This window comes from Podarcis pityusensis (assembly GCF_964106645.2).
Source record: "Podarcis pityusensis genome assembly, chromosome: 13".
NCBI classification, from domain to species: domain Eukaryota; kingdom Metazoa; phylum Chordata; class Lepidosauria; order Squamata; family Lacertidae; genus Podarcis; species Podarcis pityusensis.
The window spans coordinates 53,004,454-53,023,467 of record NC_138038.1 but is presented as its reverse complement, the minus strand read 5'-3'; the positions used below and the strand labels follow the sequence as shown (position 1 = coordinate 53,023,467).

Below are 19,014 nucleotides of genomic sequence, written 5' to 3'. Positions count from 1 at the left end.
CACGGTGCTGCAACAAGAGTCCCCCAGAATACCCCACTGGGGTGGGGGGGCGTGGCTGGGCAGCGTTGGTGGGGGGGGAGCCCAATACAAAGAGGGGGAGGGGGCGTGGCCGGGTGGGTTAACCTGGGCGAGGTGTGGGGCGAGGGGGGCAGCCGCAGAGGACGACGGGAAAGGAGGGTTGGGGGGCGAGGAGAGGAGGGTCCCGCGGTGAGGGAGGCCGGGGAGGCCCAGGGACGGGACCCGGTCCCTCAGCGCGCGGGGTGGCGCCTCACCTTGTCCCGCAGCGGGGAGAGAGGCGCGGGACGCGGCAGAGGCCTCTCTCTCACGCCTCGCCTCCCAGCGCCGCCGCCGCCGCCGCCGCCGCCTCCTTCCCTCAGGAGCCGCCGCGGCTGCCGGCGCCGCCCAAAGGCGTCATCAGCCGGCGTCTGGGCGGGGCCACGCCGATGGAGGAGGGCGGGGCGGGGCAACGCCGCGTCACCTCTCCTTGCCGAGCGACGTCACGACGCAAGCCTCAGCATCCGGGCATTTCTGCCTCAGTCTTGGCATAACGGTTACTTGACGGAGGGGTTGCGGCGTCCCAGCAGCGTCGCTTCCTTTGCACGTCGCCGCTGCCATAAATCCTGAGGCGGCGACGCCGTCGGGCGCTGTCGGACTACGACTCCCGTCATCCCTCGCGGCTTGCCGCTGCGGCTGAGGCCGACGGGAGCTGTAGTCCATCAGCGTGTGGAGAACGGGGGGGCCCTAAAAGAATGAAAAAATATAAATATAAATGCGACAGGAGCGTAACAATCCCACATACGGAGACAATATCTAGTATTCTAGAAGCCCGCTGCTTCCCTCAGCCCGCTGCCACCCGAGGGCTTTTCGGACTACAACTCCCGTCAGCCCCTGGGAACCAGCACACCTGCGCTGGCAGGGGCTGTCGGGAATTGTAGTCCAGAATCCTGTGGAAACTATGAACTACATTTGTATACCGCCTTTTAGCTGAGGAGCTCAGGGTTAGGGGTCGCAGCATTAAAAAGTTCGTTAGGGGTACCGGGTGGGCTGAACTACAGTTCCCAGAATTCTTTGGGGGGAAAGACTTGGAGACCCAGGGGTGTCCCCTGGCAATGTTGTTGCCAGAGAACTGGCCATTGTGTACTTGTTGTCTAGTCGTGTCCGCCTCTTCGTGGCCCCCTGGACCAGAGCACGCCAGGCACTCCTGTCTTCCGCTGCCTCCCGCAGTTTGGTCAAACTCATGCTGGTAGCTTCGAGAACACTGTCCAACCATCTTGTCCTCCATCGTCCCCTTTTCCTTGTGCCCTCCATCTTTCCCAACCTCAGGGTCTTTTCCAGGGAGTCTTCTCTTCTCATGAGGTGGCCAAAGTCTTGGAGCCTCAGCTTCAGGATCTGTCCTTCCAGTGAGCACTCAGGGCTGGTTTCCTTCAGAATGGAGAGGTTGGATCTTCTTGCAGTCCATGGGACTCTCAAGAGTCTCCTCCAGCACCAGAATTCAAAAGCATCCATTCTTCGGCAATTGGCCTTCTTTATGGTCCAGCTCTCACTTCCATACATCACTACTGGGAAAACCATAGCTTTTACTCTACGAAGCTTTGTTGGCAAGGTGATGTCTCTGCTTTTTAAGATGCTGTCTAGGTTTGTCACTGCTTTTCTCCCAAGGAGCAGGCGTCTTCTAATTTCGTGGCTGCTGTCACCATCTGCAGTGATCATGGAGCCCAAGAAAGTAAAATCTCTCCCTGCCTCCATTTCTTCCCCTTCTGTTTGCCAGGAGGTGATGGGACCAGTGGCCATGATCTTCGTTTTTTTGATGTTGAGTTTCAGACCATATTTTGCGCTCTCCTCTTTCACCCTCATTAAAACCTCTAATTTTGAGATGTCAAAACAAAATAAATGATCAAAATACACAGGGCGGGTGCACATACATACATTGTTTGTGTGTTTGTTTCTTCCTCTGCGCTCCCTTCCCATCGCTGAGCCCTGGAGACGGAAGTTAATTGGGAGAGGGGCAGACCCCATAATCTGTGCTACCATTTCCAGGTTTGCGCTGTGATGGAGCTTGCAAGCTTTAAATGAATGAGGTGGAGATAAGGTTGCTGGTGCAGGAGCATCCAGACCCGGAGATATCAGGGCCCAAACCTGAGACCTAGGAGCAGCCCCCAGGGATGCCATGGGGCGACCCACCCCAGTTTTTCTTCCTTCACCCTCATCTGTGTATATGTTTACTTTGCTACCAAACTTAACTTACCAAACTTTTAGAAGACATCTAAAGGCAGCCCTGTTTAGGGAAGCTTTTAATGTTTAATAGGTTATTGTATTTTAGTGGAAACCCAGCCAGATGGGCGGGGTATAAATAATAACTATTATTATTATTATTATTTGCACCCAGCAGAGTTGTAGTGCTCTGGTCAGTGCTATGACTTCTGTCTCCCAGGCTGAGGTTGGGTATTGCTTACTAAGCCCTAGAGACGGAGGTTAATTGGGAGAGGGGAGGAGGAATCAGAGGAGAGCAGACCCCTAAAAGGAGAAAATGGTAAGCTGTGAGGGAAGCAAAAGGATACGGACTGTGATCATTACATCAAAGGCTTAATTAAAATTATAGTGACCACTCTTCAGTGTTGAGAATAACACACCAAATGGCAGGCTGTTTTACATTCCTCATGAAAACTGTTTCATCAGGTGCCTGCACCTGACCCACAATATGAGGGTCATTATAAAGCCTGCATTTATTCGTTTCCTCTATTTATATACTGCCCGCTTTGTCCCAGGACAGCAAGTGGCAAGTGATGAAACAACAAAAACGTATTTTAAAAACAATTTCCAATACAGATTCAGACTGGGAGAGCCCGAAACTTGCTGCTTGCTTAGACTCCCATCTTCCCCAGTGTGTGAGAAACTGGCCTGTGTTTAAAACCTTACACCAAAGCAAGGGGAGGAAGGAGTGACCTTCGGCCCTGATCCGTTCCGTTCGTGGAGATGAAAGCGAAAATCCTGGAAAGGGAAGCAATTTCCTTATTGCACAATGGTCCACGTTTGTTGCACAAGGTCTGTCCATCAACCATGATGGCAAAACCTGAATTTGCTGGCGTAGGATTGAATATAGCGACAGTCACATCCAAGTGGGTGACATGTGGCAGCTAGTCGCTTTGACTGCCTTACTTTTTCATAACTTGGGCGGAAGTCTTCGACCCTGCTGCTCCCCTCCTCTTGCTCGTAAACGGGTTTGCGATTCTATTATTTTCTGAATAATGCTGGCTCCGTGAAGAGGAAGTGGTTAAGCAGGCTTAGGACAGCATCTTCTTACTTCTTGGAAGTTGTTTTTCAGGCTACTTTCGTACATTTAAAGTGCTTTGATTCCACTCTAAGAATCCTGGGAGCCGTGGTTGGTTTGTTGTTGTTTAGTCGTTTAGTTGTGTCCGCCTCTTCGTGACCCCCTGGACCAGAGCACGCCTGGCACTCCTGTCTTCCACTGCCTCCCGCAGTTTGGTCAAACTCATGCTGGTAGCTTCGAGAACACTGTCCCACCATCTCGTCCTCCGTCGTCCCCTTCTCCTTGTGCCCTCCATCTTTCCCAACATCAGGGTCTTTTCCAGGGAGTCTTCTCTTCTCAGGAGGTGGCCAAAGTCTTGGAGCCTCAGCTTCAGGATCTGTCCTTCCAGTGAGCACTCAGGGCTGATTTCCTTCAGAATAGAGGTTTGATCTTCTTGCAGTCCATGGGACTCCCGTGGTTGGTTAGGAGGCCCCTATTCCACCCACAGAGATACAATTCTCCTAGCGGTTACAAACTCAAGACCCCTCGATCTTTTTCACATTGTTACGGTAAATCTGGGTGCGTATTTACCCTGCCACCCAGCTCGTCGGACAGAGTCCGCGGGTCCTTGCGGAGGAAAAGGAAGCTCAGCCGGACGCAGGAGCAAAATGCGAAGATCCAAGTTTATTGCGCAACAGGTTCAAGATGAGATTGAACCCCGAGAATGGGGCGACATAAACTTTTAAAAGTTCCCTCCAAGTCCCAGAATACAGTGCACGAAACGTCATGAATACATTATGGGAAGGTTGGGTTTCATGGATTACATCATGAATATATTACACACGTCATGAATATCTCAGAGAGAGGTGGGGTTACACTAATTAACATTTGAGATAAGGGAGGGGGAATATGCAGAGCGAGGGATGTACACAAATATACATTTCCTGAGTACCGGTGGCGGTAGGACAATGGGTTGGTGATATGCATCGTCTGCCACCTGGCACTGCCCGGAGGAAGGGCTGGGCAGAACGATCTGACAGGATTAAGGAGTTCCTGTGTACGTGACTTGTCGTCTCGGGGATTATGGAGCCAGGGTAGCATCATGGAGTCCAGGGGAAACTGAGCCGAATGACACCAAGAACAAGAAAATCGGAGTTGTGGTTGATTTTATATGATTTTCGAAAGGTTCCGATGGCTTCCAGCCTGTCCCGTAGCGTAGATCAAAAGCGGAAATAGCTCCCGGTCCGTATCAACATGGACTGCTGCCAAGCCAAGTGCCCCCCACTGTTGTAAATAGAACAGTTCGGCATCACCTCCCCCCAGTGCTGGATTTACGTATAAGCTAAACAAGCTGTAGCTTAGGCCCCCACTCTCTTGGCCCCCCCCAAAAAAAAATAAGGGGAAAAAACTGGATGCACATTTCCAAAACATAAGATAAAAAACAAACACAACCTACCTACAGCAACAGTGTTTCGTGTTGTGTGGGCTACTATGATATAAGTAATGGGCCCCGCCTGCTAGCCTGCTCCGTAAAATATCACGGGTTTTCTCATTTCTATATATAGGGAGCCTACATTCTGCATGGACTGCTTGCATTTCATTTCAACAATTATTTGGATAGAATTCATATTTTGTTATGTGCAAATGGCTTTAGCTATCTATTCAGTCCATCAACTACCATAGAGCATATATTCAACCCAAAAAACAGCAACAATTCGTTGTTGACAAAGGACAGCTGGACATATAAAGGGCCCCATTACCTTCAGTAGCTCAGGGCCTCATCAAAACTAAATGCGGCCCTGTGCCCCACCCCACAATCCTATATTTGTGCACCTGGTTATTTCTGCTTAAGTGTAGAACCTGACATTCGTCCCTATTGAAATTCATCTTGGTATCTTTTGGCCAGTGGTATTTTTCAATAAAAAGAGGTGCCGGAACTCAGCCTAAACGCCTCTCCTGTCCTCTTATAATGGTGATGGCGCCCACCTGGGGAACTGAGTTCTGGCAGGTTCTGTGATAGGAATTTTGAGGTCTTAGATATATGGTAATGTTCATAAGCGTACCAACCAAGCACATACATAGATCAGCACAGGAAGATCGACCTGGAACCATTTTTGATTCCCAAACTGACCAAATGTTTTCTCTGCAAGGTCAAACTGGGAAAGCCTCCCCATTGTATTTTCCTTCACAAATCCTGTCTTAAGGGTATGTCTGTGTTTGAATAGGGTGTGAGCCTGTGACCTGGCCCAGGAACTAAGTATTTATCATTACAAAAGACTGGCCAGGCTCCCCAGGCAACCCAATCAAGTAACCTGCCAGACAGGAGATAAACAACATTCAAATTTCTGTTTAGACCGCCTTTTTGGTGATGTAGGTGTGATGTATCTGAGGGGTGGTCTTAGGTTACACCCCTTCTGTGATGTATGTATGATGTTTCTGGGGGTGGTCTTGATCTACAGGGTGGAAATTCTTTATAAAGTCTTTATAAGGCCTTGCATGCCATTTTTCGGGGTTCCTCCTCTCTCCCGCAGGTGAGGGGAGCACCCTGTTGCAACAGATCAATAAAGATCTGGCTTACTAGCTGCTTTGCTTCTCAATATTCTCTAGTTGGCCTCTGTTATTCTCTCCTACCAATAGGGAACCTATGAAAGGACTCTATATGGGCTCTTGGATACCCCATAAGGGAAAAGGGCAATTTTTGTTTACAACAGTTCCCGCTGGGAAAAAAGCCCTGGTTTTGTTCCGGTCCTCCGATCTGTTGAGGCCACCCTGAATCTCAATTCTGTCTTCTGCGGCGTTAGCTACCCCTCCCAGTTTGGAGTGATCTGCAGATTGAATGAGCACCTGCTAAATTCTTGCATCCAATGAATTTTATAAAGACCTTGAACACTGAGCCCAGGACAGAGCCACGAACTTCTCCCAAATCCCTGAAATGAGCGGAGACTGCAAAAGGGTGCTGCGTACGTGTGTTTCTTTAAAGTGCTTTATTTGGTAACAGTTTGCATGGAAGATGCTTAAAAACGTTGGATGTCGTGCTGAGCTGAAGAACATGGATGGCCAGTGCATCTGAAACGCAGGTGCATGGCCGCAAGGATGACCAGGAAGGTGGCTTCGGTGATGATCACAATCATGGCAATGAACTGGAAGGTGGGGCTCCACCCTGGAGCGAGAGAGGGGGCAAGGAATGAGAGGCGTTGGAGACAAAAGCTGTGCCACAGCGTTAACACATCAGCTTATGAGACTAGCCGCTACTAGCAGATGGGGCTGCCAGGTGAGGCACACCCCAAAGTTCACTTGGGAAGACAGGTGAATTAATGCTAGTCTACTACTGGAAAAGGATGCGGGTGGCGCTGTGGGTTAAACCACAGAGCCTAGGACTTGCCGATCAGAAGGTCGGTGGTTCAAATCCCCGCGACGGGGTGAGCTCCCGGTCCCAGCTCCTGCCAAACTAGCAGTTCGAAAGCACGTCAAAGTGCAAGTAGATAAATAGGTACCGCTCCGGCAGGAAGGTCAACGGCTTTTCCGTGCGCTGCTCTGGTTCGCCAGAAGCGGCATAGTCATGCTGGCCACATGACCCAGAAGCTGTATGCTGGCTCGCTCGGCCAATAAAGCGAGATGAGCACCGCAACCCCAGAGTCGGTCACGACTGGACCTAATGGTCAGGGGTACCTTTACATTTACCTTACTACAGAGGTATCTCGGGTTACAGACGCTTCAGGTTACATACGCTTCAGGTTACAGACTCCGCTAACCCAGAAATACTACCTCGGGTTAAGAACTTTGCTTCAGGATGAGAACAGAAATCGTGCTCCGTTGGCACGGCAGCAGCAGGAGGCCCCATTAGCTAAAGTGGTGCTTCAGGTTAAGAACAGTTTCAGGTTAAGAACGGACCTCTGGAATGAATTAAGTTCTTAACCCAAGGTACCACTGTATTGGAAAAAAGCAAAGATCCCCAGTGTTGAAGCAATGATCCTCCAACATCAACTTCGCTGGACTGGTCATGTTGTGCGGATGCCTGATGATCGCCTTCCAAAGCAACTACTCTATTCCGAACTTAGAAATGGAAAGCGTAATGCTGGTGGTCAGCAAAAGAGATTGAAAGACTCTCTCAAGGCAAATAAAAAAATGTAGTATAAACACCGACAACTGGGAAACACTGGCCTGCGAGCGCTCCAGTTGGAGAACAGCCTTTACCAAAGGTGTCGTGGGCTTTGAAGACACTCGAACTCAGCACACGAGGGAGAAACGTGCTAGGAGGAAGGCACGCTTGGCAAATCCACATTGTGATGGACTCCTGCCTGGAAACCGATGTCCCCACTGTGGAAGGATGTGTGGGTCCAGAATTGGCCCCCACAGTCACTTACGGACTCACTGTTAAAACCGTGTTTATGGAAGACTATCTTACTCTGCTACGAGTGACCGCCGAAGAAGAAGAATATCCCAAACTCTGAGACTACAAGGTCCGGAGTCACATTTGCACAAGGCCCTTGCCTCACCTTTTCCGGGGGCAGCTGTCGATGCAGTGGCAGTGAGTTCCCCAGTCCTGGAGGTGGTCTGGTTCTTTGCCCTGGAGACGGCACCTTCGAGGGTCATGGTGACAACTTCAGCCTTCCGTTCCAGCGCTTTCCTCGCCTCTGAGGGGAGAAAGGGGCAGGTCAGTCCTAGGAGCTGCGCCATCTTTCGGCACAAAGAGAGCTCTGTGGCAGAACTCGAACCCAGATCCAGAGGGCAGGACCCGAAGCAATGGATTCGAATTGGTGTGACAGTGTCAGAATAGGATCTAGGAGAGAAGGGGGGTCAGATCCCCATTCAGACAGAAAGCTTAGCAGGCGTGAATTTGGGCCGGTCGCTCACTCTCAAGACAGAAGGATTCTAACAAGTGGTGGAGGGAACCCCAAGGGCCATCCAGTCTGACCCCCCTTGCATTTATGCAGGAATCTCAGCTATAAAGAATTCCTGACAGATGATCACCTGACCTCTCTTTGGACGGCTTTATATATTTATTTCCTGCAATTTTCTACACCGCTTCATCGGGTGTACAAAATGATCAAGCTGCAAAATTAACAGCCCCGATCTTTGAAAACATAAAACGACAGGAGGCTAAAAACAGATTTAAACTTGCACCATATATCTGTAGAAGAACCAATAGAGGCAATCCCAAAAATATTACGAGAGATTAAAAAAATAAAGGCGAGGTAGCAGGTCTTCAGATCAATAAAGATAAAACCAAACTCTTGGTTAAAAATATGAATGGTGAGAGTAAGAACAAATTACAAGACGTATCTGGTTCAAAGATTGAAAGAAAGGTTGAGTATAATATTTAAAAACTTGGGAAGGTAATAAAAGATTTGGAAATTTGGAATAGAATGAATCTTTCACTATTAGGTAGGGTGTTGACGATAAAGATGAATGTACAGATTGCTAAATATCTGGGTACGTCCGTTTTTAGCAGGTGTCTGAGTATAGCAATGGTGATGCCTGATGGGTAGGCAAACTAAGGCCCGGGGGCCGGATCCGGCCCAATCGCTTTCTAAATCCGGTCCACAGACGGTCCGGGAATCAGCGTGTTTTTACATGAACAGAATGTGTCCTTTTATTTAAAATGCATCTCTGGGTTATTTGTGGGGCATAGGAATTCGTTCATTTCCCCCTCCAAAAATATAGTGTGGGCCCCCACATGGTCTGAGGGACAGTGGATTGGCCCCCTGCTGAAAAAGGTTTGCTGAAGTCTGCAGTAGACCCTCAGGTTATGTTACTCTCAAGTAACATAAACTTTGGGTTGCAAAAGCGGCAAACCCGGAAGTATTTTTCCGGGTTTTGCCGCTTGTGTATGCGCAGAAGCAGCACATCTAGATACAGATTTTTTCAGGGTGCACACGGACCCCAGGAACGAATTTAATCCGTATCCAGAGGATCCACTGTATGTCGGAAGCTGCCCAGAGTGGCTGGGACAGGGGTAGGCAACCTAAGGCCCAGGGGCTGGATCCAGCCCAATTGCCTTCTAAATCCGGCCTGCGGACGGTCCGGGAATCAGCGTGTTTTTACATGAGTACAATGTGTCCTTTTATTTACAATGCATCTCTGGGTTATTTGTGGGGCATAGGAATTCGTTCACCCCCCCCCCCCAAAAAATAGTCTGGCCCACCACATGGTCTGAGGGACGGTGGACTGGCCCACAGCTGAAAAAGTCTGCTGACCCCTGGGCTGGGCAACCCAGCTAGATGGGTGGAGTATAACTAATAAAATTATTAATACGGAATAGGACCAGAACATTTTTTTCAGTTCTGGCACCTTTCAGGTAGGCACCATTGCCATTATAAGAGAACAATGATAAGAGTACAAGGGAGACGTTCATGGTGAGTTCTGGCACCTATTTTCTAGAAAAATAGCGCTGAGTAAGATGTCCCTATTTTCATCCGAAAAATGTCGGAGGATATATGCAAGTGCGGGATCAGGACTCACAAGCACTTGCAGCCTGACTCAAGGTTGTCCAGTATTACAGTCATAGTAAAGGTAAAGGGACCCCGACCGTTAGGTCCAGCCGCAGACGACTCTGGGGTTGCGGCGCTCATCTTGCTTTACTGGCCGAGGGAGCTGGCGTCCAGATTCTGGGTCATGTGGCCAGCATGACTGAGCCGCTTCTGGTGAACCAGAGCAGCGCATGGAAATGCCGTTTACCTTCCTGCCGGAGAGGTACCTATTAATCTACTTGCACTTTGACGTGTTTTCGAACTGCTAGGTTGGCAGGAGCAGGGACCGAGCAATGGGAGCTCACCCCATCGTGGGGATTCGAACCGCTGACCTTCTCATTGGCAAGCCCTAGGCTCTGTGGTTTAACCCACAGTGCCACCCACATCCCGTAATACCTTGGGATAAATACGCTTCAGGATAAGTATTTTCGGGTTGCTCTCCGCGGCGACCCGGAAGTAACGGAGTGCATTACTTCCGGGTTTCGCCACTCGTGCAGACAGTCAAAATCATGTCACGCGGAAGTGGCAAAACGCGACCCACCCAGTCACGTCTTATGTTCTGTTCAGGATGCGAACAGGGCTCCAGAACGGATCCCTTTCGCATCCCGAGGTGCTATGTGGTAGAAAAACCTCGGCTATGGGTCCTCCAAAATGCTAGCCTGGGGCTGAAGGCTCCATTCATGGCATTCAGATGCCTTCTCCCAAATTCCCGAAATGAGCGGAGACTGCAAAAGGGTGCTGCGTACGTGTGTTTCTTTAAAGTGCTTTATTTGGTAACAGTTTGCATGGAAGATGCTTAAAAACGTTGGATGTCGTTGTGCTCTGAAACACATGGACGGCCGTAGTGTCTGGGGGACAGGCGAATGGCCAAGAGGATGAGCAGACCGGTGGCTTCTACGATGAGCACCACCGTGGCACAGAACTGGAAATCGGGCATCCACCCTGGAGCGAGAGAGGGGGCAAGGAATGAGGCGCGTTGGAGACAGAAGCTGTGCCACAGCGTTAACACATCAGCTTATGAGACTAGCCGCTACTAGTAGATGGGGCTGCCAGGTGAGGCACACCCCAAAGTTCACTTGGGAAGACAGGCGAACTAATGCTAGTGTGCTACTGGGGATGCGGGTGGCGCTGTGGGTTAAACAACTGAGCCTAGGACTTGCTGATCAAAAGGTCGGCGGTTCGAATCCCCGCGACGGGGTGAGCTTCCGTTGCTTGGTCTCTGCTCCTGCCAACCTAGCAGTTCGAAAGCATGCCAGTGCAAGTAGATGAATAGGTACCCCTCCGGCGGGAAGGTAAATGACGTTTCTGTGCGCTGCTCTGGTTCGCTAGAAGCGGCTTAGTCATGCTGGCCACATGACCCGGAAGCTGTATGCCGGCTCCCTCGGCCAGTAAAGCGAGATGAGCACCGCAACCCCAGAGTCGCCCCGACTGGACCTAATGGTCAGGGGTCAACTTTACTGCTGGAAAAAAGCAAAGATCCCCAATGTCAAAGCAGTGATTCTTCAACATCAACTTCGCTGGACTGGTCATGTTGTGCGGATGCCAGATTATCGTCTCTCAAAACAACTACTCTTTTCTGAACTTAGAAATGGAAAGCGTAATGCTGGTGGTCAACAAAAGAGGTTGAAAGACGGTCTGAAGGCAAATCTAAAATGTAGTATAAAAACACTGGCCTGCGAGCGCTCCAGTTGGAGAACAGCCTTTACCAAATGTGTTGTGGGCTTTGAAGACACTCGAACTCAGGACGCAAGGGAGAAACGTGCTAGGAGGAAGGCATGCTTGGCAAATCCACACCGTGATTGACTTCCATTCGGAAACCAATGTCCCCACTGTGGAAGGACGTGTGAATCTAGAACTGGCCTCCACAGTCACTTACAGACTCACTGTTTAAACCTTGTTTATGGAAGACCATCTTACTCGGGTACGAGTGATCGCCAGAGAAGAATATCCCAAGCTCTGAAACTACAAGGTCCAGACTCAAGCCCCTTGCCTCACCTGTTTTGGGAGCAGCTGTCGATGCAGTGGTAGTGAGTTCCCCAGTCCTGGAAGTGGTACGGTTCTCCGCCCTGGAGATGGCACCTTCGAGGGTCATGGTGACAACTTCAGCCTTCAGTTCCAGTGCTTTCCTCGCCTCTGAGGGGAGAAAGGGGCAGGTCAGTTCAAGGAGCTGTGCCATCTTTAGGCACAAAGAGAGCTCTGGGCTAGAACTCGAACCCAGATCCAGAGGTAATGAATGTTGCGTGATTGGTCTACGGCACAAGACACATCATATGGGGACTTCCGGCGAGGCAAAATGGCGGGCGCCACAGCGGTGAGCAGCTCCTGACGCCAGCCAGAGCCAACTGCGCTACCAGGTTGGCTCTGGGCTGCTGAGACGGCCGCTGCCAAGGGGGAACTGGGGACGCATGGAGTGTCAACTGGGGGAATCGCTGACCACCCAAATTGAGCTGGGAGCGAGAGCGCCCGGCCACCCAACCAACTGCCCAGTGGCGCTCCGGGGCCAGGAAAAACCCAGAGCCGGTGCAGGGAGAAGGAGGAGAGGAGGAGAAGGAAGAGAGAGAAAGAGGAAGGAGAAAAAAGAGAGGAGCCACGAACTTCCCATGCCATTGCCATCGCAACTGTTGAGATAGGAGGGCACCGGGAGGGCAAGGACAATGGCCGAGCCCAGGCCTGATCCGAGCCTACTCCACGGTGGTTAGTGCTCCAAGAGGGCAGATCGGGGCCCAGAGGAAAGCCGCGTGACAGAGAAGACCACAGAAGGGAAGATATTACTTCTTGTTTAAGTAAAGTAAAGGTAAAGGGACCCCTGACCATTAGGTCCAGTTGTGGCCGACTCTGGGGTTGTGGCACTCATCTCGCCTTATTCGCCAAGGGAGCTGACGTTTGTCCACAGACAGTTTTTCTGGGTCGTGTGGCCAGCAGGACTAAGCCGCTTCTGGCGAACCAGAGCAGCGCACGGAAACGCCGTTTACCTTCCCGCCGGAGTGGTACCTATTTATCTACTTGCACTTTGTGCTTTCGAACTGCTAGGTTGGCAGGAGCAGGGACCGAGCAACGGGAGCTCACTCCGTCATTGCGGGGATTCGAACCAGCAACCTTCTGATCAGCAAGTCCTAGGCTCTGTGGTTTAACCCACAGCACCACCCACGTCCCTTCTTGTTTAAGTAACTTTTTTTTAATTACTTTTTTCCTCTTATTAAAAAAAAAAGTCTCCCCGGATTCTTTGGAAAAAAATCTGGTAACCTTACTTTAAGCAGAGCTAGGATAGCCAGGGATGCTTTGGTTGTCCAAGCCACCTGAGTGTTCCTTGATAACTGGGAATCTCTCCCCTGCCTTTGGAATGTAACACCCCATCCAGTTAAAAAGAGCAGAGAATTAAGAGTTGTTCAACAGTGGAACTGGCTCCCTTGGGAGGTGATGGTCTCTCCTTCCTTGGAGGTTTTTAAACAGAGGCTGGATGGCCATCAGTCATGGATGCTTTAGCTGAGATTCCTGCATCGCAGCGGGTTGGACTGGATGACCTCTGGGTCCCTCCCAAACCTACAATCCTACGCTCTGCAGAACTCGATCAAGTGGAGCAGAGCTTTTGCATCTTGCCACCCAGGAGATAGGCACGACCTTCTCCTGCTCTCAAATGCTACATACAAGCGCGTATCAATTAAGGCAGTTCTGGGGAAAGTCCGTACCTGGCCTTGCTGCTTCTATTAAGTCCGGAAACCCAGATCCCTCTTCCACCTCACTGATGAAGATGGGGTCTCTCCTCAGGTACACTGCAAAGAATTAGAAAGCATTGGCTGCCACCCTGGATCTGCTCAAGGAAAGTTGGCCAAGTATCATGAATAATAATAATAATAATTTATTATTTATACCCCGCCCATCTGGCTGGGCTTCCCCAGCCACTCTGAGCGGCTTCCAACAGAATATTAAAATACAATAGTCTATTAAACATTAAAAGCTTCCCTAAACAGGGCTGCCTTCAGATGTCTTCTAAAAGTCAGATAGTTGTTTATTTCCTTGACATCTGAAGGGAGGGTGTTCCCACAGGGCGGGCACCACCACCAAGAAGGCCCTGTGCCTGGTTCCCGGTAACCTCACTTCTCGCAGGGAGGGAACCGCCAGAAGGCCCTTGGAGCTGGACCTCAGTGTCCGGGCAGAACAATGGGGGTGGAGACGCTCCTTCAGGTCTACTGGGCCTTTGAGGCCGTTTAGGACTTTCAAGGTCAGCACCAACACTTTGAATTGTGCTCGGAAACGTCCTGGGAGTCAATGAAGGTCTTTCAAGACCGGTGTTATGTGGTCTCCCAGTCCCCAGTCTGGCTGCCGCATTTTGGATTAGTTGTAGTTTCCGGGTCACCTTCCAAGGTTGCCCCACGTAGAGCGCATGGCAGTAGTCCAAGCGGGAGATAACCAGAGCATGCGCCACTCTGGTGAGACAGACAGCGGGCAGGGAGGGTCTCATCCTGCGTACCGGATGGAGCTGGTAAACAGCTGCCCTGGACACAGAACTGACCTGCGCCTCCATGGACAGCGGTGAGTCCAAAATGACTCCCAGGCTGCGCACCTGGTCCTTCGGGGGCACAGTTACCCCATTCAGGACCAGGGAGTCCCCCACATCCGCCCAGGTTTGAACAGCTAAGGTTGGTTTGTCGGGCCAGCTGTTCAAAAACGGTTGTTTCCAATAACCGGTCTTTGGATATTTTGCTGCCTCCAACTGTGGAGGAACAGCATTTGGGGAGGGGGTTGGCCATGGGCCCGGGAGCAGAATTCTGAGGGGGTGCAAAGTAGACAGCAATCCCCATCCCAACAGGCGAATCTTGGCAGGCTCCGTCCTGCCAAAAGGGGTCTCTGGGCCCAGGAGACTTACCTGGCCTCACCGCCACATCCCTGGCCCCCTCGTTACATGGCTGCCCGGCCGGCACTCGCTCACTCTGCATGCTCCCTGGATGGCGAACGGGTGACCTAGCATAGCCCAGCCCAGTGCTCCTCTCCACAGGTTTTGGGGGGATTCACCCTCCAAACCAGCCAGCTGGGCTCCCCACACGTGTGGGCAGGCAGCCCCGCTTGTGGGGGTCACTTTTGCGGGTTGCCACGGGCTCCGTTCCCCCTTTGGAGGCGCAGATTGCAGCTACAACAAAGGCGGCATTTTTCCATCTCCGCCAAGCTAAGCAGTTGGCTCCTTACCTCTCTCGCCCTGACCTAGCCACTGTGATCCACGCGACGGTCACCTCCAGACTGGATTATTGTAACTCACTCTACGTGGGGCTGCCCTTGAGACTGACCCAGAAACTCCAGCGGGTGCAGAATGCCGCGGCGAGACTCCTTACGGGGTCTTCGCGGCGAGATCACATTCATCCGGTGCTATACCAGCTGCACTGGCTCCCAGTGGGGTACAGGATCAGGTTTAAGGTGCTGGTTTTGACCTTTAAAGCCCTATACGGCCTAGGACCCTCGTACCTACGGGACCGCCTCTCCTGGTATGTCCCACGGAGGAACTTACAGTCTGCAAATAATAACATCTTGGAGGTCCCGGGCCCCAGGGAGGTTAGGCTGGCCTCAACCAGAGCCAGGGCTTTTTCAGCTGTGGCCCCGATCTGGTGGAACACTCTGTCCCAAGAGACTAGGGCCCTGCGGGACTTGACATCTTTCCGCAGGGCCTGCAAGACAGAGCTGTTCCACCAGGCCTTTGGCCAAGGCACAGTCCGACCTCCTCCTTTGGCAATCTTCACAGAACTGTAACCCAATGGTTGCCATCAATTTGATTTGAATTAACTTTATAATGAAATGATTTCAGAATGTTGCATTATTTTATTGTTGTTAGCCGCCCCGAGCCCGGCTTCAGCTGGGGAGGGCGGGATATAAATAAAATTTATTATTATTTGTGTCCCGGGCACCGGCAAACCACGCTATGCCACTGAGCCAGAGTATAGCCCCCCAGAGCCCCCTCCGCCATGAATTTGGGAACCACTGACCTAGACTTTCCCCCCGATCCACAAAGTTTGGGCCAAGCTCTTTCATCATTCCTGTTTCTGCAACGCTGCCTCGTTCTTTTTAATGCTATTTCCGTATACCGCTTTAGGGAGTTAAATAAAACCCAGCAGTCTAGCTTCTAAATCGAACTGCTCTTCCTTCTCAGGGCAATGTGTTTTTTTCACAGCTTGTGCTATCAACACCATCGCCCGGCACGTACCATCCAACGGCAGCTCAGGATTATCCTCCTGCTCTTCCGAGATGTTGGCAGACCTTCCCGGGTCTTTGAAGGGCACAGGGGTTCTCATTACATCCACCTTGGATTCCATCGCTGGCATGAACTCTGCCAAGGAACAGAAAAAGGAGATGTGTTTTGTCTAGAGCAGCGGCTCGTAAAAACTTTTTAAAAAGACATCTGCAGGATCAGGCCAGGGGCCCAACTTTTTTTTTTTGCCTTTTGCTTAAAGGTTAACAAGTCTCGTCTAGCATCCTGCACTCACAGTGGCCAACTGGATGGCCCAGTTGAGCAGGACCTGAACCCAAGACCCCTCTCTCCTCCTGTGGTTTTCAGAAGAATGACTGTCTCTGAACGTGGAGGCAGAGCCAAGCCACTGTGGCTAGGAGCCACCGATAGCCCTCTTGTCCATGAATTAGCCTCATCCTCTTTTAATAATAATAAATAACAACAACAACAACAACAATTTATGATTTATACCCTGCCCATCTGGCTGGGTTTCCACAGCCACTCTGGGCAGCTTCCAACAAAATATTAAAATACACTAATCCATCAAACATTGAAAGCTTCCCTAAACACGGCTGCCTTCAGATGTCTTCTAAAAGTCTGGTAGTTGTTGTTCCCTTTGACATCTGGTGGGAGGGTGTTCCACAGGGCGGGCGCCACCACCGAGAAGGCCCTATGTTTAAAGGCATCTATGTCAGAAATTGGTGCTGGAGGAGACTCTGGAGAGTCCCATGGACTGCAAGAAGATCAAACCTCTCCATTCTGAAGGAAATCAGCCCTGAGTGCTCACTGGAAGGACAGATCCTGAAGCTGAGGCTCCAGTACTTTGGCCTCCTCATGAGAAGAGAAGACTCCCTGGAAAAGATCCTGATGTTGGGAAAGATGGAGGGCACAAGGAGAAGGGGACGACAGAGGACAAGATGGTGGGACAGTGTTCTCAAAGCTACCAGCATGAGTTTGACCAAACTGCGGGAGGCAGTGGAAGACAGGAGTGCCTGGCGTGCTCTGGTCCAGGGGGTCACAAAGAGGCGGACACCACTAAACGACTAAACAAGTCAGCAATTATCACTGCCTCCTGTGGGGGGGAGTTCCACAGTCTAGCTATGAGCAGAGGGGACTTTCATTGTCCTGAATCTGGTAACGTTCAGCCTTCATTGCATGTCCCCAAGTTCTCATGCTATGAGGGAGAGAGAGAAACTTTTCTGTATCTACTTTCTCCATGCAAGGCATAATTTTATGAACTATTATTCCCAAACCTTTTTTTGGCCACCGCCCTCTTGGTTCCATAAACTCACCCGCAATTCCCCTTTCCATGCCCGATAAAATAAGTATTATTCAGAATAACAGTTTGCAGAAACCACTAAGACAGACAATATTGCAACACAATAAAACCCAGCAAGGAATATTGCACGGAAATTATTCTTACACACCTTTACTCACATACGGTTGAAGCAGATTCAGAGCATGAAGTATTTATGTATTACTACTTGCCACACACGGACAAACCTTCACTTAATTTATAAGAAAATCAATAGCTGTTATCAATAATAGGCTGTCTTGTGGCAACTCAGAATCATAAATACCACAAATGTGATTGAAGGAAACAGATTTGAAAGTGGCAAGAACAGTAAAACTTTAAATACAATGCAAGGAAGGAGTTTCATTCAGGCGCTAACCTGGTCCATCGGAAAGGTTTGTAATTTAAAAGACAAAACACTAGCGTTTCCCTGCAAATTTCTCTGAAATATTCACTTTGTTTTTGCTGACCCCTGCATGTACTGCAGTCACACAATCAATCAATCAATCAATCAATCAATCAATCAGTAGCTGAACTGGGTTCCACAGTCACAAAAACAAAAGAACCGCAAGAACAACACAAAATAAATAGCAAAAACAGACAGATCTCAGCGTAACACTCAAATCGGAACCGCAACACTCAAAACGGAGCATGTTCAGCTTCCGAAAAAAGTTCGCAAACCGGAACGCTTACTTCCAGGCTTGCCGTGTTTGGGTTCCAAGTTGTTTGAGTACCAAAGCGTTTGAGAACCAAGGGACCACTGAACTTCAAAGTCAATGCGGTTTGCCAAAAGGACAAAGCGATAAAATTATCAGTAAAAACCATGAAAAACAAAATCGTGGATGTTTCGGCATCTGCGGTACTTGGGGGTCGATTCCAAAAGATCCCGCCTGAGAAACGCCTTTGCCCCTGTGGAGACGGTAGCACCGAAACAGCGGCACACGTCCTCCGGTCTTGCACTCTCTAATAAAAACCCCTGAGGAACGAGATCATCACCCCACTCGTACTATCCATCCCAGGGCGCTCAGCCACTGCCACAATGGCCTTTCCTTCTATCAGATCAAAATGAGCAGATAACAGCAAAGGTTGCTGGGTTCATAGCAGGGGCGATCAGAATAAGGGCCACTAACTGACTGCTGATTCAGGACTTTAAATTGTGCTTTTATAGCAAATTTCCTTTTCTGCGAATACTGTAATGTTTTATTGTTGCTATGGACATTGGCTAATGTGAATAAAGTTTTATCTCTCTCAAAACAGATGTGTGGTACTCAAAATGGAGCACGTTCGACTTCTGAAAAAAGTTCACAAACCGGAACGCTTCCTTCCGGGTTTGCAGTGTTTGGGTTCCAAGTTGTTTGAGAACCAAGGTGTTTGAGAACCAAGGAACCACTGAAATTCTAAGGAGCCTTTTGTGTCCACTCTTTGCTTCAGAGTCCGTTTTTCCCCAGTTGCTGGGATTCTCTGAAATTACCGCATTTTTTGCTCTATAAGACTCACTTTTTCCCTCCTAAAAAGTAAGGGGAAATGTGTGTGTGCGTCTTATGGAGCGAATGCAGGCTGCGCAGCTATCCCAGAAGCCAGAGCAGCAAGAGGGATTGCTGCTTTCACTGCACAGTGATCCCTCTTGCTGTTCTGGCTTCTGAGATTCAGAATATTTTCCCCCCTTGTTTTCCTCCTCCAAAAACTAGGTGTGTCTTGTGGTCTGGTGCGTCTTATAGAGCGAAATATACGGTATGTTGCATCATGGGGCAGAGGGAGAGACACTATGATTTTGCGGCAACTTCCTCCTCTG

At 50.1% G+C, this 19,014-nt stretch overlaps 2 protein-coding genes across 2 annotated transcripts in view; both read right to left on the bottom strand.

Moving 5' to 3' along the window:
• Positions 1-413, bottom strand: part of SENP3 (SUMO specific peptidase 3) — a 39,001-nt gene extending 38,588 nt beyond the window's left edge. The window contains exon 1 of the mRNA XM_080979739.1: positions 273-413. The gene's annotated coding sequence lies outside the window, so the exon portion shown is untranslated. The remainder of the gene's footprint in view (positions 1-272) is intronic.
• Positions 414-6,038: 5,625 nt separating this feature from the next.
• The window catches only part of LOC308460947 (zona pellucida sperm-binding protein 3-like), a 33,331-nt gene continuing 20,355 nt past the window's right edge, over positions 6,039-19,014 (bottom strand). Inside the window, exons 9-13 of the mRNA XM_080977481.1 lie at positions 15,905-16,027; positions 13,404-13,487; positions 11,713-11,850; positions 7,744-7,881; positions 6,039-6,407 (exon numbers count right to left, since the gene is read on the bottom strand). Coding sequence (XP_080833607.1) covers positions 6,262-6,407; positions 7,744-7,881; positions 11,713-11,850; positions 13,404-13,487; positions 15,905-16,027 — 629 coding nt within the window. The 3' untranslated portion in view covers positions 6,039-6,261. The remainder of the gene's footprint in view (positions 6,408-7,743; positions 7,882-11,712; positions 11,851-13,403; positions 13,488-15,904; positions 16,028-19,014) is intronic.